At 45.8% G+C, this 27,230-nt stretch overlaps 5 protein-coding genes across 5 annotated transcripts; 2 read left to right on the forward strand and 3 right to left on the reverse strand.

The window, feature by feature from the left end:
* Positions 1-9,044: 9,044 nt before the first annotated feature.
* F5891DRAFT_1032047 (uncharacterized protein) lies at positions 9,045-9,891 on the forward strand. The gene is made up of 3 exons (XM_041361647.1): positions 9,045-9,373; positions 9,432-9,666; positions 9,719-9,891. The coding sequence occupies exons 1-3, from the start codon at positions 9,319-9,321 to the stop codon at positions 9,804-9,806; spliced, it is 378 nt and encodes a 125-aa protein (XP_041226444.1). The 5' UTR covers positions 9,045-9,318; the 3' UTR covers positions 9,807-9,891.
* Positions 9,892-10,425: 534 nt separating this feature from the next.
* Positions 10,426-11,557, reverse strand: F5891DRAFT_980068 (uncharacterized protein; the record flags this gene model as incomplete). Its single annotated transcript, XM_041376967.1, has 7 exons — positions 10,426-10,546; positions 10,613-10,719; positions 10,776-10,920; positions 10,972-11,062; positions 11,161-11,220; positions 11,267-11,344; positions 11,377-11,557. 7 exons carry the CDS (start codon positions 11,555-11,557, stop codon positions 10,426-10,428), a joined length of 783 nt encoding a protein of 260 aa, XP_041226445.1.
* Positions 11,558-14,121: 2,564 nt separating this feature from the next.
* F5891DRAFT_1128392 (uncharacterized protein) lies at positions 14,122-16,967 on the reverse strand (the record flags this gene model as incomplete). Its single annotated transcript, XM_041364276.1, has 5 exons — positions 14,122-14,921; positions 14,974-15,509; positions 15,708-15,871; positions 16,233-16,777; positions 16,826-16,967. 5 exons carry the CDS (start codon positions 16,965-16,967, stop codon positions 14,122-14,124), a joined length of 2,187 nt encoding a protein of 728 aa, XP_041226446.1.
* A 4,858-nt stretch (positions 16,968-21,825) lies between these two features.
* F5891DRAFT_1188371 (WD40-repeat-containing domain protein) lies at positions 21,826-23,478 on the reverse strand (the record flags this gene model as incomplete). The annotated part of the gene is made up of 8 exons (XM_041366999.1): positions 21,826-22,062; positions 22,120-22,295; positions 22,343-22,465; positions 22,520-22,674; positions 22,727-22,786; positions 22,843-22,987; positions 23,038-23,161; positions 23,221-23,478. The coding sequence occupies 8 exons, from the start codon at positions 23,476-23,478 to the stop codon at positions 21,826-21,828; spliced, it is 1,278 nt and encodes a 425-aa protein (XP_041226447.1).
* A 1,848-nt stretch (positions 23,479-25,326) lies between these two features.
* Positions 25,327-26,468, forward strand: F5891DRAFT_1188372 (uncharacterized protein; the record flags this gene model as incomplete). Its single annotated transcript, XM_041367000.1, has 3 exons — positions 25,327-25,413; positions 25,461-25,547; positions 25,599-26,468. The coding sequence occupies 3 exons, from the start codon at positions 25,327-25,329 to the stop codon at positions 26,466-26,468; spliced, it is 1,044 nt and encodes a 347-aa protein (XP_041226448.1).
* Positions 26,469-27,230: the final 762 nt, after the last annotated feature.

The following is a 27,230-nucleotide window of genomic DNA, read 5'->3' on the forward strand; positions in this document are numbered from 1 at the left end:
CACGTCTAAGCGGATATCACACACCCCACTCTTGTAATGGTCCAGTAAGCTTCTGCTGCGGAAATTTCACCCCTCCCCCCCTATCACTATACCTTTGATATCAACATTTCATTGAGTCATGCTAATCCACACTTGTATATACCATATTCTACCCCATACCATTGAAATTGTGTTATGACAATGTCACTGTAATTACATGCTGAATCAGACAAGTTCTCCACAATTCCACCATGTAATACACTTAAAATCATGCTGCATATAACATCCTGCCTTGCACTCCAATCAGCACACCACAGAAGTCGGCAGTGACACATATGTCATCATGAGTCACCTCGTAGATCTACCTAAGGACAAGGGTGACAATAATTGATTACAAAGATATCCCATCCCCTGTGTTCCTTCCTGTAATTGATTGTGGGCCTATCCCATCCCTCATGGTTCTTCCCATAATTGATTATGGGCCTTTCCCATCCACTGTGGTCCTTCCCTGAATTGATTGTGGGGCTATCCCATCCCTCATAGTCCTTCCCATAATTGATTAAGGGTCTTTCCCATCCACCATGGTCCTTCCCTGAATTGATTGTGGGGCTATCTCATCCCTTGCGGTCCTTCCCATATTTGATTATGGGTCTTTCCCATCCACTGTGGTCCTTCCCTGAATTGATTGCGGGGCTATCCCATTCCGCATGGTCCGTCCCATAATTGATTTTGGGTCTTTCCCATCCACTGTGGTCCTTCCCTGAATTGATTGCAGGGCTATCCCATCCATCGCGGTCCTTCCCGTAATTGATTATGGGCCTTTCTCATCCACTGTGGTCCTTCCCTGGATTGTGGGGATATCCCATCCCTCAGACCAGGTGGCTTAATGGTGGATATCTGAATAATGTGATCCACGAGTGATGACTCTGTAGGCATAGGTGAGTAGCTGAGACTAGCATTGGTGGATCAATATCTGAATAGTGCGATCCCCAAGTGATGACTCTGTAGGTGTAGGCGAGTAGCTGAGACCAGGCATTGGTGGATCAATATCTGAATAGTGTGATCCCCAAGTGATGATTCTGTAGGTGTAGGTGATTTTATAGACATATTGGTGTGAGGTAGATGTGTGATCATTTTCAGAGGGGAGAGATCCCGGGCTGAGGGGGGGCATGAATAAATTATCATTTTTAGAAGAGAGAGATCCTGGGCTGAGGGGGGCAGTGAATGAATGATCATTTTGTGTTTTCTAATCCTATTTCATAGACATATCTAATAGTAACTACAGTCATTATGTGACCCATTAGCTTGCACATTAGGTGCCAAGAATGCGCCCAAAATTTTCATTTTTTGGCGCAGAAAATTGGGTGGTAAGAGGACCCCTAACACCCCTCCACCATGGGAAAATCCCATGTATGTATGGTCCAATGTTGGCTGGTGGTCTTTTCCACACAAAAATTATTTTGATTGTTGGACCATCCCCAACATATTTTATTTTGGACCCTATGCACTTGAGGAAAGACCAACAAACATCGGCCAGACCATCTAAAAAGCACCCCTTAGGTGAAAACCCTTATAGGTATAATATAACCTAAGAGGTACTTGAAATGGGGTGACCAAAGTGATGAGGTTGGTGGCGGTAATCCATACCTTATCTCCTATCTTCCAGGGGGTATACTTCCTTCCATGCAACCTTTCTGCCATTTGTTGCATAGCAATGTTATGGCAAGAGATTGCTTCGTCATGTATCTTCTGCAGGGTTCTTAGCTGTTCTTCGGCTGCGGGCGTGTCAGAAGACAGAAGAACATGAGGGATTCCTCTGGGTTCATATCCCATCATGAGGAAGAAGGGGGACATATTCCTAGTGTTGTGTTTGCAATGATTGTGGACGAATTCTGCGAGAGGAAGATGGTCGGACCATTCAAGGGGGTTAGTTCTGCAGTAGATTCGCAGATATGTTTCTAGTTCTTGGTTGAGTCGTTCGGTTTGACCATCAGTCTGGGGATGATAAGCGGTAGATGCAGCAATCTGATACCCGAGGAGGCGAGCTAGTTCTTTAGAGAATTTTGAGATAAATTGGGGTCCTCGATCAGAGATCACCTTCTCATGGAGTCTGAATCACTTAAAAACATTCTTGAAGAAGAGTTTAGCTACTCCTTCTGAGGAAATAGTTTTACTGCAAGGAGTAATAATTACCCCCTTCATAAGGCCATGGTCTACCATGACCATGACAGAATCAAAGCCATTTGAAGGTGGAAAGTCAGTGATCAAGTCAACAGAGATTTGACTAAACAGGCGAGTGGCGGAGGAGGGGATGGGGTGCAAAGGTGGCGTGGTGGGATGAGTGTCAGCCTTCATCTGCTGACACAAGGCGCAGCTGGCGACGTAGTTGCGAATAAAGGAACCCATGGCAGGCCACCAGTAATCTCATTTAACCAATTCTTCTGTTTTAAAGCGGCTGGGGTGACTGGCGGTGGGGTGATCATGGTGCTTTTGAAGAATGTCGGGTCATTGTGCAACGGGCACATATGCATGGTCTTTATAGAAGAGCACTCCATCAATGAGTTTCCAATCAGAAAGGGCAGATTTCATTGGAGGGAGGCAGATGCCATTCAAGGCATCAGAGGCAGTTGCAAATAGTGGATCATCGAGGAAGTTAAGAGAGATAGCAGTGCTAAGCTCATCATCTAGAAGGTGAATAAACATGGAGTCGGGCAGTAGTACCTGGTCTTCATTATCATCTTTGCCGAGACTGTGATCGGGTCTGCGAGAGAGAGCATCCGGTGTGGCGAGTTTAGTACTGGGGACATGATGGAGTTGGATATCATAATTAGACAGAATCAACTGCCAATGTGCCTGTCGTCTAGACAGTTTCTGGGCCTGACAGAAATATAGGAGATTCATATGATCAGCGAAGACAATTATCGGATGGGGGCTTCCTTCAAGGTAGTGACACCATTCATTGAGGGCACAGATTACTGCAAGGAGTTCATGATCAAAGATTTCGTAATTCCTTTCAGCAGGGTTAAACGACTGAGAGAGATATCCACATGGGTGGTACACCCTGTTTTCATCAGTCTGAAGGAGGACCGCACCAGTGGCAGCAAGCAAAGCATCAGTAGCTAGTGCAAACTGTCGATTAGGATCGGGGTTGCATAGGACTGGCTGAGATAGGAAGCACTGCTTTAGAGAATCAAATGATTCTTGGCAGGCCACAGTCCAGTCGAAGGCATGGTCCATCTTGGTGAGATCTATCAAGGGTCATGCGATATTGGAGTAGTGAGCTACGAACACGTGATAGAAGTTGCAGAATCCGAGGAATGAGTGGGTTTCTTTGACATTAGTAGGTTTTGGCCAATGCTTAATGCCTTCAACCTTAGCGTGTTCCATCCCTACTTCTCCTGGATGAATGATCATACCCAAATACTCCACTTCTCTTGCATCGAAGATGCACTTTTCTGGTTTGATGAATAGTTGTTCTTTGCATAGGATGTCCAAGACAAGTTTGGTTCAGTTACGATGTTCATCTAGATCTTTTGAAAAGATTAGAAGATCGTCCATGTAGATAACCAACCATCCTTGGTTAATTTCCTTTTGGGAACAGTTATTCATATATCTTTGGAAGGTGGCGGGTGAATTCATAAGACTGAAGAACATTACGGTGGGTTCCCATAACCCTTCCTCGGTAGTAAATGCTGCTTTCCATCTGTCATCAGGATGAATGCGAATGTTGTTATAACCGGATCGGACATCTGTCTTGGTGAAGTATTGTGCGTTGTAGAGTCGTTCAATGAGGGATTTGGGCAAAGGAAGAGGGTATTGGTCTCGGATTGTCCAGTTGTTTAAGTATCTGTAGTCTTGGCAAGGGCGCAATTCTCCACTCTTCTTTCCTACAAAGAAGAAACCACTGGCTTGAGGGGATTTCAAAGGTACAATGAATCCCTTCTTCGTGTTTTCTTCGATGAACACTTTGACTGCTTCCTGTTGAAGGTACAACAATTCAGATGGTCAGTCTGAATAATGTTGAGTCTTGCAGAACCTAGCTGCTATTTGACCCTAAAGGGTTTCTGGACTAGGCTTAAGGCTCAGAGGAGAGGAAATCTCATAGAAAACTGCTGAGCACTCAGACTCATACTGGTAACTGGTGAAAAGATTACTTGCTTATGTAAGCTACAAAAGTGCCAACATAAGGTAAGGTAAAACAGTCTCTACAAGCCTAGCCAGAAATGAATCCCTACACTGTTCCTTGCCTGACAGAGGATAGATCTTCGATGTTTTCAGGATAAATCCAGGTTTTAGATCGATATGATGATCAATGCCGGGTCGCTCAGGGGGAAGTCTGTTAAGGCCATCTTTTGCAAAGATATCTTCATAAGCGTGCAAATAAGGCGGGACAAGTTCTTCAAAACTTTTCTTTCCTTTTTCTATTTCTCCGGCTACAGCAAATTCTTGGGCTTTGTTACTAGTCTTCTTGTATACTTGCTCTGCTTTTGATGTCCTGTCGCGAGTGAGTGGGGTATCAAAAGATACCTCTTCAATGACTCATACTTGAGAACCATCCGAAGCATACTCGATGAGAACTTTGTTGTCATTTAACTCATAGGTGGAGATATCCTTGACAGTGGGAGCGAAGTTTTCTGACCATACATCTTCTTTAGTGTTGTAATCAGGGTCGTCTTTATCTTGGTCAGGCATAAGAGGAGGGGGGTCATCTTTGTCAGGGACTTCTTCTATGGAGGCCACTACCACTGGGGGCAGGGACCAATTTGCCCACGGATCAAAAATTGAACCCAGTGTGATCTCAGACAGACTCTGATCACCTTGAATTCTAACAGAAAATGATAACAACAATTTAATTTTTGTGTGCATTTTTCTTAGTTTATATCAGCTTGAGCTATATTGTCACATATGAATTTTGTTCAATATATACACACATTTTCACCACACATCACATTTACTCTGTGATATCTTTTTGTTCTGATTTTTCCCTGGGGTCACATGATGACCACATTTTCAATAAGTTATAAACTTACAGTTTGAATAAATTCAAACTGTAATTATTTTATGTCTATTCTTTTGTCATTAGAAGCAAGCTGAGATATTTTTGTCTGTAAATGCAAGCAAGATAGTACTTTAATTTTGATCGCATTCTAAACAACTATTAATTTATATCACCCTATGTTCTTCCTATGTCCATACTGTTGTTTCCCTTATTTATAATAACAAACACAGTATCAGTCAGGAGAAGAAAAATTAACAAAATGTGAGGATAATACATACTGTGTACTGTAAACAAAATTGGTGATAAGATAAAATCAGACTTATCTTTGTTGGTGAATCAAATTTTGACCAACAAAGATAAGTCTGATTTTATCTTATTATCAATTTTGTTTACAGTGCAAAGTATACACCATGACTACATAGGACATGCCAAAGTTTTGGCAAAATCAGCTGCAATGTCAAACTTGCAGCAATCCAACCTGTTCCGGCCCAAGCCAGGTCTAAATAAGCTGAGCCAAGCCCAGGCCCAGGTCACTGCCCTTGGGCTGCTATGAAGTGTCACAGACGGCGAAAAATTCTACTAGTACTACTCGCTGTCGTGATGTTGCCAAAATGAGCATGAGTACAATGTGTTTGCCTTTTGCCTCCTCCTTCCACGCCCAAGTTCTTCTTTGACTGCCAGCGCAACCTCTTCGCCACCCTTAAATTCCATCAAAATTAACATGGTCGAAATTAACTTTTGCCGAAAATTTCTGTACTGTCATGTGTCACACCCTCAAATGCTGCGACGACGAAATGGTGTAGTGTGTCACACGTCACAGGTGGTGCCGAATCGAGTGAAATGCTACAGTATGGGCAGGTTTAAAAGCCCGTGGTGGTCATACACAGATGACAAGACTCTTTTCTGACTGTTGGACAGTGTAATTTCACATTGGGCATGTCCATAATGATGGATCCACGAGATATGCTGAGTCTGCGGGTAGTGCACACTTGAAGGACATTTACAGTACACTAATATTGATGAATGAATCTTAGATGTGGATATGCTTGCTGAGGAGTGTCAGGTCACTTTGGAATTTTGAACAAGTTATTATATAGCTATGAACCGAACATCCCATTTTCAGACCAATGGTTGTACGTGCATCCAATAGATAGATGCCGTCTTTAGCTGAGGCAGTGTTCGCACTGAATGTGAACACATTGATGGTGTTGCCATTGACGTGAATGTCTCCAAGTTCTGGAGTAGTAATGAATCTGTTGTATTGCCAAAAAGAAAAAGTTCTTTCTGTCAATCAAGACCAATGACTTGGACCCCATGAAATGAAGCAGACATTGCCATAGTAGTGAATGGAAGAAGAGCAAATAGGAAACAGAAAGGAGACGAAACTATCACCATGCAGCGACACAGCATGACGTGGTGGACACAATTGTGCCCGAGCCGGTGGTATCTCATGCTTAAATATTGTAGATAGGTATAGTTTCATGGACCTTAGATAGTGCTTTATAATATTGCATAATGATTCTGAAATTATTAAGCACTAGCAGGTTTATGTTTATCTAGCTCTAAGACATAGTAGTTTATCTGCCTTATCAAAAATTTTCTACTTCATCCTAAGTTCATGTGGGAGGTTTTCCCTGATGAGTCATGTGGTTGAATCCTGGTTTCAAGTAGCCAGCAACCTCATCAACAAAAGTGCATGGTGCATGCCCTTGTAGTGCTTACAAATCACTGCAAGACTCACATGAGGTATGTATGAGTATGCAGCATGTATGTATGAGGATTTTGGTGCGCCACCAAGGTGACGGGTGACTCTGCTCAAAAAGGCAACTGCACGTCATGAAGCCACCCACCAGTACATGCTTGGGAAATCACCTATGCAGTATCCATCCCTAGACTCGGGACAAGCATAGGTGTGCTCAAGCATGTGAAAATGAATGAAGTGCCAAAAAGTAAATGTACACAACTTCACAGATAGATAGTATGTAGACAGTTGTCAGCAATGTACATACATAGTATGTAAGTGAAATCAATGCAACTACTATATTGAACAAGTGAAAATGAATGCAAATGAGTCTCAGGAGTCAGATGTGGATGAATAAAAGACAATCACCAGGCACAAACATGCCGGACGAAAAGTCGGTTGTTAATAACACTGCTAAAAAAGGTGTGTTATTAACAGGCGCACAGCCATGGGGTGGTGACATGGTGCTAATAAGTCTGTTGACCCCCATGGTCTTGGTGGGTCGCATTCTAATCTTCTGCCGTTCCTCACAGATCATTGATCATTAACTTAGAAGTTTGCAATGCAACTCTTTCAGAGAAGCAAGCCATTGTCTGACATGGGATTTGAGTCTCTTGCAATGAAAATTTCAACTTGTTTTCCCTCTTTCTCACACCAGTTGAGCACTCAAAATGGCCGACACAAAAGCCTCAGATACTAATGTTCTCCTTGTTCCTGCCTCCGTGCAATCTATTATTCTTCCAGGTCAAAACTTACTTGTCTCGTCATTCCTCCAATTTTCATTTCCATCAGCTTCAATTACCACCACTGTGCAAATACTTTAGTACTGATGGCCTGGACAGCTCCGAGTCATATCTCAATCATCTCCATGCACAGCCTTCCCTGGCTTTTGGTTCTGCACCAGCTCCTAGAAGGTGTGCAACATGCAAGATTAGGTGATATCCAGTCTATTGTCCTGTTACCAAGGCCTTGTCTGATGCAATGCATGGGCAGTCCTATCAATGGCTTTGGTAGCGCTCAGGAGGATTCTGCGGAGGATGGTGCTGACCTAGAAGACATGGACACCGAGTGGAGCAAAAATTTCGATTTTTGGGTCACGTGATAGTTAATAACATGCTAGTTAATAACCCTACGCAAGCACTTGACTATTAACATCAGGGCTCTGTGAAAAACTACGATGTTAAAAACACTCCGGGTTTTTAGACTGTCAAATTTCAAGAACTGACGAGTTCACATTTGGAGGCTGAAATTGATGGCCACACTTGAAAAAGGAAGCGCGGTGCCGACAGCGCACAAACTCAAGAAGATTTGGATTCAGTGTCTGATGATGATGGTTGGTTGGATGAGGAAGAGGATCCAGGAATTGAACACGACCCACTTTACCAGGGCAGTGACAGTCAGACTTTCATTGGCAGTCAGGATGCTCATCTTGATTCACCTTGCCTGTTGAACTTGCTCTCTGATAGGCTGGTAGAAGGCTCCCACACAGCACCTCCACAGAATGAATCTGATACTTTGACGTTGCCTTTGGGAGGGCCTGTACAATGGGCATTCACTTTGTTGTAGCTTGAACATGTTAGAATAGCTTGAAAAACTGGTTTCTAGACTGTGTAAAAAACTTGTCAAAAACTAGTTTTTAACTCGTGTCAAAAACCCCTCGAGGATAGGCCTGAGTTAAAAACATGTCATAAACCTTGAGCCAAGTTTTTCACGGAGCCCTAATTAACATAGGTTAATAACACCACACTGACTTATTGTCCGTACCCTACCCTTCATCAGTGATTTATAGAAGTTCAGATTCCCTATAGCAGAGAGATACGGGCCTTAGGATTTTGCCGCATTGTACTGCATCCGTGCCGCACCCTACACAACAAGTGTCTTATATGTGTATATAATACTGTAGTATTTCACTCAATTCAACACCACATGTGACACATGACACAGTCTACCATTTCAACACTTCGACATTTGAGTGTGTGACAAGTGACAGCACTGAATCTTTGACATATCAAGATTTCAACGGGCCAGACTGTGGTACTTACGGTATACTTGATTCCGCTACCGTGTGACAGCCATTTAAAATGGCTTGACTGAAGCCATTCGACAAACGCAGGTGTGACCCATGACACGCTACAAATTTCGACCAGACAAGTCGGCGTGTGACACGTGACTGTCGAATCGAGTGAAATACTACAGTATGTCTATGTCATCCACAAAGGTCTTGAATATGATTTATGATTAAGAAATACCATAGTACATGTTTTTGTGTAAGAATTATTGTGGTATCATAGTGAATATAGTACTTTATGGGTGCGGTAGTGATGCGGTAGGGTGCGGCAATTCTGAGATTTTGTGGCTGTGCACTACCACACCGCACCAACGCGATGATCCTTCTTACCAAGTATACCTGCAGCTTTGTCCATGGTGTGCATTGTTCTCAGCAATTCATGCACCCCTGCAGTCTCGCCTGGCGCTTGGTCTTCACCGCCAGATGGAATCAACTACACGCCAGTCAACCACGACGCCGCGAGCTGCCTGAAATTCAAAGACAGCTACCAACTTGAAGAACGGCCGCACAACAACATGTTCATCCTCGCGCATGTCAAGTACTTCTATGTGCCTTCCTTGGCCGTGGCCGTGGTTTAGGCTTTTTGGTACGTTTCTCTTTCTTAATGACTTCAGGCTCACAGCCGCTCACTTCCTTCACTAAAGTTCGGCTCACACTGTTGGTCGGTGCTGTTTTAATGCAGCCTTCCACTGTCAATATGAAAGTTACGCACATCCAGTTCTCCTTCAAATTCTGGTGCATACAGATCTCAGTCACCATGATTCCAGTGCTCGGGGAGACCCTCATATGGGTTCCATTGGTCTTGGTGCGTGCCAGCGTCTTTTCCCCATTGTTCATTCTCTGCAGCACCTGCGGCCAACGAGAGTTCGAACGTTCGCTGTTAGAGTATACCAAGGAGTCTGAATGCCATTGTCTCGTACGATATTACTAGGACTCGCTGCTGCCACGCCCACTACCGCATCCGTGCCGCAACACGCCCAACACGTCCTCTAAACTCGGCCTCTCAAAGTCATGTCTGAGAGGCGCATAGTCGATGAGTTTGACGAGTATTACTGCTTAGTCAATTATCTTGTGTATGATTAGAGTAGTTGTCGGAAATGAGCGTTAAATGTATGTTTCGGTACGGTGGTGCGGTAGTGATGCGGCAAAATACCTGAGCCCGAGAGATACATTGCTTGCCTCGGATCATGTTTGCTTTCAATCCGTCATATTCAAGCTGGACCGTAAATTAGAAACAATTTCCACTGTGGCCGCTGGCCCGCTTACTATGTGACGACGTTCAACGGGTGCCAAGGACTGACGCTCTAAAATTTAGCCGTGCTTGACCTGCGCACAGATTTATTTGCACACCAACAGCTATATACTGCACTTTCAAGAGTGCGGTGTCATAAAGACATTCAGGTGCTATTTCCGAGAAAAGAAGAGGAAGAGACGACTGCGAACGTAGTGTACAGACATCTACTATTGTAACTCGTGGTAGAAAACATCCAAAGGCGAACGGAATACTTGTAACATATATGCTTTAGATTTCGTTTAGTGCTGGGATGTATATCTAAATGACTGCAAGACCAATCATAGAGTGAACCCGTCCCTTGGATAGAAAAACAAGGTGCACGGTGTTCCATGCGTGGAGTTTGATTAGACGTCAGCCTCGTATGGGAGGTCAGCACTGGCGATCATCGAAAAGTTTGAGATGGCAGTGGCAGTGGCGATAAGCTGCAATAAACTCTTGGTTTCCACCTCAAGAATGGAGGGAAACCTTCGGAAGACATACAGTATCGCAATAGTAAGTTAGGGAAAATAGGAAAATGTATAACGAACTAACCTAGATTTCAAAGACAAAGAGCATTCCTGCAGAATATTAACATTGGGCTCAGTCAGACTTGATCGTATGGCAGCAAGCGCTTTGGCCTGCAATTTGTCATGATTTATCTGATACGATCCCAAGTATCAGTTCGTGAGAGTATTCCAGGTTACATGAGATGCACCTTGCACGCTAGGCGATACATGGACTTCAGCGAGCATGGCGGGGGCCCATCAATGCTGCAACGTCTCGCTGGCCTGCTTCCCTGCGATCGCAAAGGTGCGAAAACGATCTCGTCTGTGTACAGATAGTACAACAAAGCTTGCCACCTATGGAAGTCAGTAATCAATAGAACAAAGCAGTAGGATAGCAAACCGTACGTGTTGAATGCAGTATCTGTTACCAATACTCTGCGACTTGTGATAATGCGCTGCGCTCCCTTCCTAGCAAAATTCAAGGTCTCAACCGATGCTGTTTGAGACATTTGTTCCGCAGAAACATTCACGCATTTCGCATCTTCAAATATCGTCATGAGGTAATCCTGTGCCATGACGGGTAAATCCACATACTGTCTTTAACCATCTGATCGACCCCCCCCTTCTCCCTCCTCATCCTCTTCATCGAGGTCACTATCGGACGCATAGCCATATTCACTGAGAGAAATCCCTCCCTCACAAGTGTAATGGTCTTCGACTTCGACCAAAGCAGGATCATCGAGCGTGTTTTTGAAAAGCACTGAAAGTATCTGCTGAACTTGACTGAGTGGTAACAGACATGTGACTCACAGCTATTAAAGTACTCTGAATCTGTGGCGAGGGCTTTTTTGTTGGCATACAGTGCTCGGAGCTTGGTAACATTGCCTTGGCGCTTCGATCGAGCAGAAAACAGGTAAAATTGGGTGTCCAAAAGTTCCCCGACAAGCGACTTTCTCAGCAGACCATGAATCTGCGCCTGGTTTCTTGGCATTGCAGAGCTGTGGATAGATGCACAGCAAGAAAGGTCGATCGAGAGAGATAGAGTTGAGACTTTGAAAACACCGAATGTGCAGAAGGCCTATGGGTCAGAAAAGGTGAATTCAACGTTTGATATCATGCCATGTTATATGGAAAATGATCGTCAAAGGGGGCTGAGAGAAAATGTGAAGGACAAAGGTCATGAAACGACTGATAATTGGGCCCTGAAACGATGACAAAAAAGGTAATTGATAAGAACCGACTCGGGGACTCGGAGTGGCGACTTTCAAATGTGAAATAGTGAAAACGTACAGTAGTGGTGATTCGATGTCACCGAAGTAGCGAAAACGTGTAGTAGTGGCGATTCAATGTCACCGTATGTCCGCAAAGTTTGCAGGGTTCATCTTTTCGGGCCGCAGGAGCTTTTTGCTATCCCAAAGTTTCGGGACAAGATATCCGGCACAAAGGCGAAGACAGACAATGAAGAAATTCGTGACAGGCGCAAAATGGAGGGATACAGATTGAGAAAGGGGAAGGTTTTGCCGATAGGTGCCTTGCCTGTGGGGCTGTCATAAATCAAGGAGTATATTTGGTTCAGGACTTTGTGGATGAGGGAAGTGGTGCTGAGTTGGAAATGTAGGGAAAGCATGTGGAATTGGCAGCGGCAGGCTGGTCGAGGTAGCCGTTGGTGTATGACGTGAATAGGTTCGCGTACTGGCCGAAAGTGTATTCACCGGGGGGATAACGGAGACAAAATCACGCTGAGCACACACCATGACTTAAAGAGAATGTCAGCGTCGTGTACAAACTTCAGGCATAAGACGCACCTTGACTAATATCGGGAGAGAATCATACACGGTACTGCTGCAGGAACAAGATAATAGCAAGGACGTCAAACTTCCTACATGCAAAACACTGTGTACTGCATGGTGAAGACAATGCCACGTCCCGCATGATCGCTGGGGAGCCCGACAATCTAGTACCAACAGAAAAAGAGATGCTATGAGCGCATAGCGTTTCACGGAACTTCGGCCATAAACGTACGGTCAAGTGACTAGGATAGACTGGGAGGGCACTTTCGAGATAAGCATGCTGGAGGGTCCAGTACCACGACGGGTGATACGAGTGTTGGATGTCCGGGGACTCTGCAGAACGAGCGGAACACAAGTGGTGCAGTGAGGGTAATATAGACCGAGCGACGACTGTGTCCATCCAAGCAGGATACCTACAACCCTAGTAGCGTTCATATCGAAGTGTAGACCAAGTGTAGACATTGATGAAATATGACATACCGTCGCATACGCGGACCTTCTTCAGTTACCCCTCCACAAACCTTCTACCAGACACTGTTCGTTGATTGCTATGGTCTCACCGTTTCGCAAGAGACGACGCACAATGAGAGACGCACAAGCAGAGCCAGTGCTCGATGAAGTAATACTGCCAGTGCTAGTAAGTCACTGTCACACATCGGGGGTTTGAACGTTTTACCTCTTGCAAAATATCAGATCTGGACCAGGAGTGTTCCAAGGCACTCTAGAATACCTTTCGAATGGAATTTCACTGGCGGCAAAAGGTGGTAATTAATGTTAGTTTCCCCACTGTGTGATCAATGGGTCACCTGGTGCGTGGGAATGCTTATTGGGCCGACATCACACAATCACGGCAGCAAATGGTAGTTACCGACGGAAATTCTGTTTTGTCTAGTAGTGAATGTCAGTCACTTGCAATCGCACCAAATCGAACATATGCACTGAGACTGGAACAGATTTTCGGAGACGTCACGCCCCCCGCGGATAAGGAAGAGGAAAAATGAACACACGCAAACTCTAAACCCTATCGCCTTTAGATGGCTTCACCTGTCCTCGTTGTTGCCGACCATGAGGCGCCGAGTCGATTCTACACCAAAATATAATTGCCATTTTATGTAAGTAAGATTAGGTCACTCGCCCTTGGTTCAATACATGCACCTGATACACGGTTTTGCTCAAATCAGACTTCTTGAGTAACGAACATAGCCTTTGTTGAAGTACAGCATTGAAGGTTCGAATGCGCTAGCCCCCATTAGCTGTACTATATGATACAGTAGGTCGTCTTGTAGATATCTGGTGACTTGTTGCATCTGAGAGGCATTTCAGATAATCATGAGACTCTGCAGTCTGGATGGACATGCCATTGGTCTTCTCTTCGACGACAAATTGTATTTACAGTAGCAATTGAGGAAACACGATATTACACAATGACACCTTTCTGCGCAAACTTCAAACCAGTCCATTGAGACATTCCTCATAGACGCCTTTCCTATCAGCGACATCCATCCACGAGATTCTAGCTGTACTAGAGCAAGACAAGATTGACTTCCGCGCTCTGTGCCGTTGCCACAGGAACATTGTAGATATCAATCTTGTGTGCTCCGTCATAGAGTGAGTACATAAAACTGGACGAAATTTAGTTCCCATTCTGCTGACGACCATGAACTTGTTAATTATCGTAAGCTTGACTCTCAACATCTTCTTCAACTACTGTGACACATTGGACGTATCGGTATCTTGTTCGTTGTGTACTCCCAGGGACGGGAGGTCAGCGGACCTCATCAACTAGTGAATCAATGTCAGGGTCATAATCCCTTGTCGCCGAGGCACTTATGCGATCTAATGGTAGAACGTGTACGCAAGCCCGGCGTATTCTTGAAATGCGCATAGGGGTCTTTGCATAGTGGCAAATGACACCAGAGGGCCGAATGACGTGGTAATGGGTGTGATACTCATTGTAACAAAGAAAACCCCCCGCAACAGGGTATTGACGGTAAGAATCATAGGGAATATCAGTGTCTGACAACGGAATTAAAGGCTGGATGGCTAAAAATGTTTCTTCAATCATGTCGTTATTTGTTGAATACCGATGGTGAAGAAATATTTTGATGATGCGACCAGCCTCCGGTTTTGATCCTGGGGAACTGTGAAAAACAATGTTGCTATCGCAATGAGAAAAGTCTGAAGGCCGGTATGAAACCCCATGGATGAGAATGCGATTTGACAGCAAAACCTTGCGCCTGAGAAAGACTTGGTCCAACGAACGGGGGTCGCCCTCGCCAACATAGCAAAGTGGCTCGGTAGCGTCAATCAGTTTCAGCAAGGCGGAATATAATCTCTCCTCAAGGATAACCTCTTTAGAGGCCGGGCGTGTTTGGCCATGCGCAGTGACAATTTTTTCCCATTGAAGCACGTCACGAATGCGAGTGCCTCTCCTATCTTCGCCTGCGAAGTTGCTATATGCATCGACCATATCCGAGACAACAGTACGGATGCGCTCCTCCTGTATCAGCGCGCGCACATTGGCTACTCGACAGGTGTGATTCATCATAGTGAGCTTGATTTCGCCTGTGATTCAGGGTTGATTAGTATGAGGGTGAAGAGATGAGGAGTTGCTCACCGAATTTTCCATTAGTGTTTTCACGCTGGAGGAGATAATTATAGCGCTCAAACACAAAAGCCCTCCAAGCATGGACAGGACCAAACGAGCACAGGAATTCACCAAGGTGCAGAGAAATGTGGTGGCTCGGAACCAGTCGCAAGGTTTTGTAAAGGTCCTTGAAGTTCTTGAGATAGCGCTGCATGTAGAAATCATACTGGCTGATATGGCCAGGGGAGATAACGAGCATACAGCCGAGCTCAACAGCAATAACTAAATCCATATAGTTGTCTAGCATAGCTTTGACCACGCCAGTCTTCCCGCCCCATAGTCGTATCAGGGTGATGGTTATGTTGATGGTGCATGCAGCACGCCACTGATCTGCACTGAGTTTACCCTGGGCTGTCGAGCCGAGAGCTTTGGGAGCCTGGCTAACCCATGTGGGCAGTTCAGTACATAGCATGTCTTTCCGTATCTCGGTGACAAGAGATTGACCCAGGACGACACGATGAAGTTGATCATCGTTCATACCACTCACTCGTCCTGGTGGATCTGCACTGTGAGAGTTATGGTTATTCTCAAAATCCGCAGGAGCTTCATGGTCATTGTCATTTCTGTTGTCTTGGTCTTGCTGGACTCGCTGAAGTTGCCAGTAGCATCAGTCACTCTGTAACGTTCAAGCTGCAATGAGACGTACCCATCGGATGAGGCGCTGGACAAGGACATTCTTCTGACCGACAATGCTGAGATGTCACTCCGAGCACAGCGCAACCAAGACAGTCCGGGTGTAGCTCATTAGCGTGTCCGTGTCAACTCGTGAAGTTGAAGAAATATATTCCTCCGCCTTTCTTTGGTGATTTCGCACTTCCTTCCCTGTAGCCGACACACTTTCCAGTGCCGTTCGTGTGCATGGCAAATTCTGCGATAAACGCTGGGGTGCCAAGATCAGACCAATGCAGCGGGAGGTGAGGAAGACAAGACCAGTGACATACCCAATCCAACAGCCTGCTAACAAGATCATGCTTGTTCCCAGTGCGATGTTCATGCTTTGCATCACAGAGACTCGCCAATATAGCTTTTGTGAACCGAAGGAGCGATAAATCGCTGATCGTTGCCGTACCTTCAACCAGAAGCATGGCCGACTCAGCATCGGTTAGCGATGTCTTCTTTGAAGGTCGGGGTGGAACAACTGGTTTTGGGGGCATGTCTCCCATTGATTGATCGGTTTTCTGTCGTATTAGCCGGTCAATTATATTCAAGCTCGAAGGACTTGCACGCACCCAATTCAGAAGAGTTTTAATGAGTGCTCTCTTCGTACTCGCCCTCCTGAGATTTCTATCCTGGCATAGATGGTAGAGAACGGGTTTAGTGCAAGCGTCAAGGGCAGCGAAGGTTCCCGCGGTGAGCGCCCCGACACCTTTCTGCATGCTTTCGTCAGATGGCCTCACAATGCTTTTGGTGCCTTCTCCTGAAACGGTTTCGCCATCTTCTAAATCTACATTCATCCGCCACGCCACTCGACAGTGATATCTGAGAATGCGCAAATATAGGATGTGCATGGACTCGACAACTGTGAAAGAGATTGGATCCCAATATGGGAGCCGAAGGAGTTCGGTCCAACGGACTCCAAACTGATCGAAGATGCGCTGCCTCTCCTCAGGCGTAGCAGCATCTCGGTATGAGCAGGCATGTTTACGATGAGTCTCGACGTCGCGAGGAGGCCACTGGCTCCGATCCAAATTGTCGATATCATAGAGAGGGAGTAAGCAGTAGGAACAAAAGAATTTTGAACCGATACCGCTGAACCCTGCAACTTGTTTTGCAGCTGGAAGGTCGCACACAATTGGTATGAGGGCGATTCAGATAGTGCGACCAGCCGGATACTTCGATGTGCACGAGAAGATAACGCCAGGGTCCCAAAACAGTAGGAGATCGTCCACGAGGAGTTTCAGAAAATGATTGATCTGATCGGTGGAAGGTTTTGTTGGGCCTGGAATGATGCCAACAAGAAACATGTTCTCGGGCAGGTAACGCAGGTCCGGTGGAAGATTCAAGCATACCATATACACTGTCACATTCTGTTTGGCGACTTTGTTCTGAAATGGATTGAAGCCATCAACTCCTAAACTAAACACATAGCGCCCCTCCCGAATTGATGGACTAAGGAAGGGTTTACTGTCTGGCCCAGGAAACTGACAAAACGTAGACGCATGCCAAATGTCCTCCATGTCCTCCCCTTCGTGATGGTGAGCAGCGGAGTCTATGAGGTCTTCGACGCCAGGACGTGAAAGGAAATGACCCATCCACTGTTTCAGGTCTTGGTGCAGATATGTACGGATTGGATGTTGGACTTGATTTCCGCAGATGATACACGTTTTCCAGAGCTTTGTGTGGCACGGCCGGCTCGTAGGAGTTGGTTGATGCATACAAAAGAGGGGGAGAGGGGATGTATCATATAAAGCAAAGCATGCTGGACAACAGATGTAGGATCGAGTGCGAGGCTCTAGCTCGAATGATCCTATCACAGTGCGCGGGTCCCTTGGAATATTCTGCGATAGTGGTGTATCCGTTGAACATGCATCTGAAAGGCGAACTATGCTCCGCAGGCAAAAAAGTAGCAGTGACGAAGCCCGACGAGGTAGTCCGCATATGAGGTGCATAAGGAGAATCGTCAAATATACTGACAAGAGCATGGGATGCCAGGAAGCATGAGGGGCATTAAAATATGGATCTAGCCAAAATATACCGTTACATTAGCACTAAGTAGATGATAGACTGCGTAAAAAACTGACCTGTGTTAACAAACATATCAGAGTCTTCGTTGTTGTCACCTTTCCGCTGTCTTTCCCACTCCTTCTCCTTGAGATCATCGGCACGATCGAGTTCCCTCACGATGCGCTGAATAAGGGCATCTTTTTCCTTCGCGATTTCCCCGACATTGTGAGTTTCTATTTCAAGCGCCTCCTTCATCGACATGGTGAGATTGTTCTGGAGTGTGAGCAGAGGTTGATTCGTGGGGTGACGGGGCTCTAGCACTTGCAGACCAGAGTTGACGGCAAGAAGATCATCCTGGTCAAGACGCACGTATGGCCCATCGATCGTAGGATGCCCAGCAAATTTCAGGGGGCCTTTGAACGAAAAACTGCAAACAAAGTGATTGATTCTGGAACGCAAATGATGCAGGTCGGTAACAGGCGGGTGTTGTGACTGATCATGAACGATGGGTTTAGTATTAGCTACCGTGACATGGTTTCCAGTGAGGTTCAGCTCCACAGGCGAAGGAAACCCCCGGGGTGAATTCGGCACAGAAATTTCGCCAACTGTCTGTCGGTTCTCATCCAGGTTGGCACGGTCCAGTTCATGACGGAGAGCTTCTTCTCGTTTGTGCCTGTAATACATTGTCGCATTCAGCCAACATCCCGGCTTCACACAGTGAGACTCGGCGAAATCAGAGTCCGTTTCCAGCTCCTCTTGGACACATTGGCGACACTGGCAGAAGTGAAGCGACGACGTATCATGGGGCAAGGGTCGGGTATTTATCGCTGCCCTTCCCTCAGAAAGGAACGGTTTTGTCATATCTAAGCGCAAAAATATGAGAAGGCGGAGGAGAATGTGTACAACAATAAGAACCCACCCTCAGTTGTTGGGCAATCAATCGCATTAATATCCACCAACGCCACTCTTCCAAGTTCACGATAAAGGCGGGCTTAATTAGCAAATAAGTTCAAGGGCAATCGATCATAATATCTGCGATGCTTACCACTCATTCCGTGCTTTCTCGGATCTTTGACAATAGTCGTTCTAACACCGTTGATCGATCTTGATGTGCCAAATGGATTTAGGCGGTTTGACTTTCAACAGAAAGACCGCTAATTCTATTGATACAGCCTGCAGGTGACGTCTGATACAGCCATACGCCTGGGATACTTGCAACGCTTAGGCCCACCTAAGGAGCTGTTGGCCACTCTAGTTCTTTGGATCCGAAAATAAGTGCGCTGCAGATCAGCGCTCAGTAAGCATTAATCAAGATTGCTCACAGTCACTGAAATCCTCACCAAAGTAAGCAGTCGCAGTAGACAACGCGAAAGCTCCACCAGCACCTTTGCCAGTGATGAACGGAATATAAACTTCTACTAAAGCTCCTTCCAAAGCTCTGTTGATATCCAAAGGTGCGATAGGCTTTTGATCTTCGAAAACAGGCAGGGGAACAGCACGATCATCAAGTATATTTGATGTGACCAATTGTCTGTGGTTTCGTCCATCAATTGAGCATTGGGCAGTCGCCGACCATGAGGCGAGTCGACTTCTACACCAAAATATAATCGCCGTTTTATGTAAGTAAGATTAGGTCACTCACCCTTGGTTCAAAGACGTTAAATCAATACATGCACCTGCCAGTGATACATGGTTTCGCTCGAATCAGACTTCTTGAGGAACGAACAGACAAAGCAATCTCACCATCATTCCCACCCTCGTGATCACGACATTTTCACATATTACGCCAGAGTCAAGGGGATCCTGATAGAGATATTTTTGGGGTGAACGAAGAACACTAGGTTTGGTCCCCATTCGAGGATTAAGCGATTACGATTGATCGGATATCTCGGATGTGCAAGGCGTGAATTGGCCAACAAAGACTGACAAAGCGACTGACAATGGGATGGGATGGAGCTTGATTGTGACTATGGATACGCCAGGCTGGCGTTCTAGAGGAGGAAAGCTTATGCATGCCTGCGTTGTGCTGTGTCTAACGGTTCTCTTTACTCTGTCTTCGGTACTCTAGGACCCCGAACACCCAAGACCCCTGACCTGCGCTTGCTATCATCCTCAGACATCGATCGGATAGGACTCAGCATGTTATCAAGGTTGGGTTGGGGTTCCAACTAGTAATAGCCACTGTTTGAGAGACGAGTCCAGGACCCCGTCTAGAGGCAAAGTCTTTCTTTATCTATATGGTTGGCCAGGTTCGGACTTTACTCAAACATCCAGACTCCGAACCTCAGATCTGCAACGCATCTTCCAACCGCCACATGCAACAGCCACACAACATCCGCCGCCCAAGGTCCCTGAAGTGGCTGGAAGGAGCCTGGTGGGTTCCTCGATGACGTCCTAGCACTTATTTCACGATCAATTATCACAGAGCAGACAAGAAGAGACCTCAAAACGAACCTTCCAACAGCAACTTCCTAGTAACCGCAACGAACTGTATTCCAATAGCATCCGGAGATGAAGAAGAAGAGCATGATGCCGGCGTTCGTAAAGTTCCTATTCGTGAAATCCTTGGATAGTCGAGTAATTTACGTCGACAGAGGTATGTATCATGCCTCTATCAAGATAGACATATCTCTGCAAGGTAACATAGGAATCTCCTACTGCTAGTCTGTTACTGCTGAAGTGATAAATTTTTGTCATAGTTTGCTCGTCAGCAGGAAATACCTGTACAGTACCTCGACGATGGCATCCCGGCACAGTGACACCGTTGATCTTGTATAGTATAGGAGCCTCAAAATCTTCTCCAAATCCTGTCCGGTAGTATGCCTTACGGACATAGGCCAAAACTCGTACAATATCCGCAACTGTGAGTTAGAGTAATCGGCTTGTATGTCTGACTCCCCTTATCCGCCCGCTCCAGAAGTTTAATCGACTACATGGCGATTTGTTCACAGGTGTGCGATCGAGTCTTGTCGCTCTTGATATCGAGCCTTATAGTCTTCCAAATTCTGTCAGGCTAGCCAACAAGGAAGTCTGCTAGAGGGATCTGCGATATTCCTGCAATGCTCGAGCTCGATGGGAAGCATTCCTGGCTGGACCCGTATTTTATGCTGCCAACTTTGAGACAGCTAAGATATCTATCGTCTCTGAGGGAGCGGACCCACTGACATGCACGCCAGCCCGAAATCAAGGATGTCCATACCGTGAAAATTCAGTTCGAGCTGCGAACGCTCAATGATTCTTAGTCTGCGCTTTGGCAGATGGACAAGGCAAGTGCAGCACCGGGACACAGGATCAAATGCTGATATTGAAAGCAGAGGCTCACACTAAGATGGCCGGAGCGTCCGCGTAGTTCATTACTTGTGTTTCATCTTACGATGTCAGATGTAGGCGTGGATAAAGAGGCTGCATCCACCCGTCATTCAACTGCTTTTTTTGCCAGTGTTCTAGTATGATTATGTCTGTCTATTTGGCCTCTGTAACTTACTTACGCGTCGCCCTACTCAGTCTTGAACCCACTAATGGAAAGAGTGAGCGAGCGATACAAATCAATGGGGGGACTGGGCAATGGATGCGCCAAGAATGGTATCGGTTCCGTGCGGTTCCATTGGACTTCGAGTAGATAGAGGTTCGTTCATAGTGGCATTGACATTGCGTCGAGCGCAGCCTGCCAGAAGATACAAATGAACTTCTGTGAGACTTCGAAAAAATTGAGGAATATTCCAAGCTGATGATTCGTGGTTCTCCGCCGCGGCAATAGATCACTGCCAGGCAATCTACCAGGATGATCGGCCATTGGGTCCACAGGAGCCTTTCAGGGCATCAAGTTTGCCTTTACTACAAGCGCAATTTGGAAAAGACGGCACCGATATTGATCTGCGGTTGATGTAACGAGTCCTAAACGGACGGAAATTGCAGGACAAACGCTAATTCCTACATTCAAAAATATTACAACTCCCGCAAAGCACAGTACTTCGTCAAGGATGTGCACGACTCATAAATTTCATAGCAATCTCTATTGCTGCCCGCCAAGATCCTCGCATCCCAAGTTCCAGGCCATGTTAAACCCACCTAGTAGTACAAAAGGCCACGATCGAAGCGAGTGATGAGAGCACGGTCTGGACCCAGTGCTGGGTAAAAATGGATGACGAGGTTAAAGCCTCAAAGGCTCGATTGGCGAAGCAGTGCGAGAATTCTAAAGCTTCCATGATTTTTCTTTCCACGGCGTGGGCCTGTTGTGAGCTGTAAACGAGGGCAGGAGAAGGATGCAGCAGACCGAGGACGGACCTGCACTACTACGTTGACACCTAAACGTCCAAGTCCAACCCAAACAAATGTTATGGCAAGAAATATCAACACAACATATATACCAATACTCGGCCGTGATTGTGATGAGCCCTATCTCACGTCAGCATGATAGTGCTCTAGGATATGACAATGATGCCAGCAACTTACTGTGATCTTTTGTGAGGCTGTCGCATTCAAGCCACCAATGTAAGGACCTGTACGGATATTCAAAAAAAAGTGTTTCTCACTCGTACTTGTCCTCCAGATCCAAATATAATTGTTTGAATCAGCCTCGGACAAGGCTGTTGCGATGAATTTTGCCTCGTTTTCACAATATGCCTTCCCTGAAGGATCAGCACGTATTCAGACTAAAATATGACTACAAACGAACCAATGCCTGAATCATGTTGTGTTCTAGGGGGTGCATCAAAATCAGTTGGTGTACTAGCAGTATCATCAATCTCAAGGTTCGTACCACTGTGTCTTAGTACCTGAAGGACGGTATTCATGTTTCCTGAATATAGCAAGGCATATCCACAGGAGCTTCCGCACAATATCGATTTATCACCTTCGATGAATAGTGATGGTAGCGGGACATTGTGAATGATTGGGGTTGGGAGGTTGGCCAAGTGCTTGCCATTTCTGATATCGTAACAGTCGAAGCCATCAGAAAAATTTGACACAATGATGGTCTTTCCATCGGCTGAGAAACAGGCCCCTCCACTGATTGGCCATCTATATTACCTAATTATTGCAATCCTAAAATAACACTTACACACGTGTGCTTTTTGGCCATATGGTCCATTCCGGTTGAAGCGACTTTATCTGCCAGGAGCTTGAATAATTATCAATTTAGTTCCTTCCACTGCAGTGTAAAATGACATCACTCACACAATACCATGTTGAAAATATACTGCAACGAGAGAACATCCATTGTCACTGAATTTCAGAGCACGGGGTAACGGTAGTAAGAGCCTGTTATCATCCATGCTGGCCATAGGTGGTGGCGGAATGTTTGAACCAAATGTCCAAGGGTCTGCTCAAATCTTAGCCTTCGTAATTTCCTACACAATGGGTTCACTTCACCTTCAGGATGATTAAATAGGACAATATCAGTACCAACTCCTACAGCAAGACACTCATTGCAGGCATCGTAGGCCAATGTATCTACTGGAGCATTAACCCCAGTGCGAAGAGAAAAACCTTGAACCTGAGGCTCAAGATAGACATCAGATATAAAGCCAATGGTATCATTATTAGTACACTCACTTCTGCATGAAGGTTCATAACAGTGACAATGCCTCTTGCATCACCAATAAGGATAACATCAGGTTTGTTTGGATGCCATAGAAGTGATGTTACAGCAGTAGCAACCCTCAGCCTACGCAATTCCTTGCCTAGTGGAAAATCAAAAAGCCGGATATATCCATCATCATCACCACTAGCAAGTACACAAGCATCCTGCGAAAAGCATAGAGCATTGATAGCAAAGCGAGAGTGAGGAAGATCATACAGGAAGTCGTACATTTGTCTAACAAAGGAGAGAATGACTACAACTTTCACTGTACTGGTGAGCTGTGCGCCTTGAATGTTTTCAGGTAATCACTGCGTGCATTGATGTGCCAAAGAATCGTGATGCGCATAACTCATGGTGTACGATGAGCATATGAACTCTACCATGAAAGCACTAATGAAACCAAGGGCGACATCGTAATTGCGATCTCCATCAGGTCTCCCTTCACAAAAGCAATCATGCAGGCGATCCGTAAGAGCATCTCATAAGAATCATGGATAGAACATAAGGATACAAGTAACTCCGGAACACCCTTGGCCTCAAACAAAAACGCCTGAGTGGGATGGAAAGTCATAAACAAAGCCCGCGATGGATGCCTAGTGCCATGCGGCGGCGCATACATCATCGATCCCGCTAAATGCACCGTCGCCTGAAACAGATGTTCCACACTAACTTCAAGGCAATTCGCCAATTGTGCGAAGAACAAACGAACTCGAGCTGCGACAGACCATCCCTGGTGAGCCTACAATCCCGTCCATTTATTGACAATTCTGAAAGTAATACAATATCAGCCAACCGACAAAAGATGAAGCATCCGTCGTGTGATAGACGACAGCCCTCCATCATAAGGCATACCATTAAAACATTGCAATACCCTGTAACTGTTCGACATCGCCAGAAAACAAAGACTAAGTTCCATCTCGGTGATTGACGTCCATCAATAACAGCACAACATAGCATCAGCCCACGTACGAATATCGAACACCACATTACGACCGATATTAGAACTGTGATAAATATCAGATACAGTGAACCGTATTGCACTGCTGTCTACACAAACGTCAGAGACGAAATAAATCAAATAATCCTCATACCTGAAGACCACTTGCCAATGGCGTCCGTTAGCCTGCACAGCCCTGCTTAAAGACACTCGGTTTGATCGCGTTGCTGAATGGCATGTGGGTATCTCACAGATCCCGTCACCCACTACAACGAAACGAAACGAATTAGCCATTGTACATTCCCAATAGAAATCATAGAGCACCTGTCACCTTACGATCGATAAAAAAAATGGTATAGTTGAAGAGCACAAATATTATAAAAGGACAAACTGAGGAAGGAAAACACGGTGAGAGGAAACGTTCGTGGGAAGGAAATTCCCAACTCCCTAGTTGAGATGTACAATTCTCTATGGACCTGTGGGAATTTCTCACGGCGTTGCACATGCAATGCACCCAAGGCGGCCTGAATCGCCCAGGTGAGTCATGACTACTGAATCGCATACACCTCGCTCGATATATTCTAGCTACAGACCCTCGTGGACCACAGGAGACAATATAAAGTGTGAGTGACACATTGCGGGCAGAACACCACATGGGAAAGCGAAGGATGGGAACGGATGGAGCAGGTTGGGAACTGGCGCGTCAGCCGCGCTGCGTTAATATATCCCTGGCATGCAAATGACAAATTTGCCTTCATTTTTTACATAAACGAGCTGCAGGCCCATTAAATGATCCTTTTACCAACTAGATGCGGCACCCATCAGGACGTGTGAAAATTCAATGAGGTAGCATTGGCACAGTCCAGATTCCAAACCTTCCATGCCTTAATATTAAGCAAGGTCACAGTCGGACAAAAGTGCCATTGTTTTAGCCCTACCTGTGTCAAACCGTAAAGGTCTCTTTGTCACTCTCTTTGTAGTTGCGTTCACGTCGATAGTAGGCTCACTCGTTGTCGAGCCTCTCACCTTCATTGTTCCTTAGTCATGGCCCTAGGTAGTAATTGCTGACTATAAAGTAGCAATCTCAGGCAATATTGACAACAACCTTCCTCCGATTGATAGCCTCTCAGCTCAGCTAGCCATGAAACACCACACTAGTACAAATTCTCGCTGTCTTCTTCGCGCAATCAACACGCCATACCGGCAGGTACTTCGGCAAGAGCGCGATGTCAGTTTTTATCTACAATATGTAGAGTCGTGCTAACTCTCCAACAGCCTGTGGCAGTTCACCGTCAATCTTTCCCAAAGCCTGGGGAACTGTATGTATATCTGAGTTCTGCTGTATCTAGGCGGGGACTGGACGTAAGCAATTCGAATATTTTGGCAGGAAAGCTTATGTACTTATATCCTTAGCCATTCCCTATTCACCGCCAGTCTTTCGAGGAAATATTACCCAGCCTCACGCAGTGTCTCCAAGAGCAGGCGCTGTCTCATCACAAACGACATGGAAATTCTGCACCACTTTCTGTTCGCTCCACTGAACAATCTGTGCTACAAAGTCGCCCTGCTTCAATGAGCCTGGAGTCCTCTCAGCATCCATCCCCCCAATTTTGTGGTCCAAATAACACCCCGATACAATCCCAAACTCTGGCTTCCCCGGGATTGCATGTCTGCGACCTATCATTGACAACGACATCCTGCTCTCCATCCCCTCGAGTGATTACTGATAATCTCACCTCTGGAGCCCAGGAATCACCAAAATCACGCCTTCCAGTTGTACCCATTGAACATCAACTCATTCCTGATGCAGGGTCATCCACCCCAACTGACAATTCAACTCTTAATCACCCTCAGATCACTGCCTCTCAGTACAGCGCCCGTCGCATTGAGCATAAAATTTGCGGACTCGATCAAGTCATGCATTGGTATGATTCCCGCGGCTGCGAACCTCTGCTTGCTCCCCCGCCTTGTGAGTCGCTTGAGTGTGGGGACCTCTACATTCATCAGTCACTTTCTACACCGACTACGCGTCAGATGTGGATATGGAGTGCTCAGCAGGCCTGGGAGGATGCTCAAGAAACCCAAGTTCATCCTCTTCTTCCAATGCATCGCCTCTGGTTCAGCACAACTGGAGAACCTTGCTGGGTTACTCAAAAGACAATAAGCACGTACAAGGGACGCCTGAAGGTTTCAGGTAAATTCAAGTTGGATCAGTCAGGGCAAAGTCAGAAACTATTTGTTCCTGTGTTAGCGTCGAAGACCCTACATGCGATCGACGCGTAGGTGCTTAGAGACCTGCGTCGTTTATTCCTACCCTCTCGGCCATCTGTGGTACATCAAGTGTGAACGACGCGTCCGGGGCGCAATACTGCGCCTCCGAGTCCCACTCCTTCGCCTCTTTACAACCTAGTACTTTATCCATTGGCTCGTGTTGCAGTTGCTGTATTTTCAATTATAATTTTCATGGTCCGGCGTTCTTTGAATTTCCTGCTCTCACCATCTCCATCAAGATAAATGGACTGCAGTTTGCAAATATCATGGCATGTACCGAATAAACAAAAGAACAGATTCTGTAGTTACTGGGAAAATGGGCAATGGCCCTTCGTGCAGACCTGTCCCTTCGAATTTCTCGATCGTTATCATTCGTTTGTTCTCTCCACAACTGTTTCTCACTACTGCACGCAGGTTGCCTTGCCACTCCACAATGATATCCAGTGTCATCAAAAGAAAGAACCAAGGGAAAATCCAGATCGTTAGCAACATCACCAGTATACTCATCACGATGCTTCAGAAGTCATCATTACAGACATATACACGCTTTTCTGTGGTACAGGAATAGGGTTGCACGATTTGGATGGAGATTAGGCAACAATTTCACGATGTGCAAAAAGGTACCTTCAGGAACGAAGATTATAAAATTTATGGAGGTGGCTCTGGCGGTTCATTTCATTGCGAGAAGGAGGCATTGGATGAATGCACTGAATGACGCAGGAATTTGAAGATCACAAAGGGCTGAGGAATCGGAACCTTGATGGACAAAGAGTG

Source organism: Suillus fuscotomentosus (assembly GCF_016647785.1).
Source record: "Suillus fuscotomentosus strain FC203 chromosome Unknown F5891scaffold_25, whole genome shotgun sequence".
NCBI classification, from domain to species: Eukaryota; Fungi; Basidiomycota; class Agaricomycetes; order Boletales; family Suillaceae; genus Suillus; species Suillus fuscotomentosus.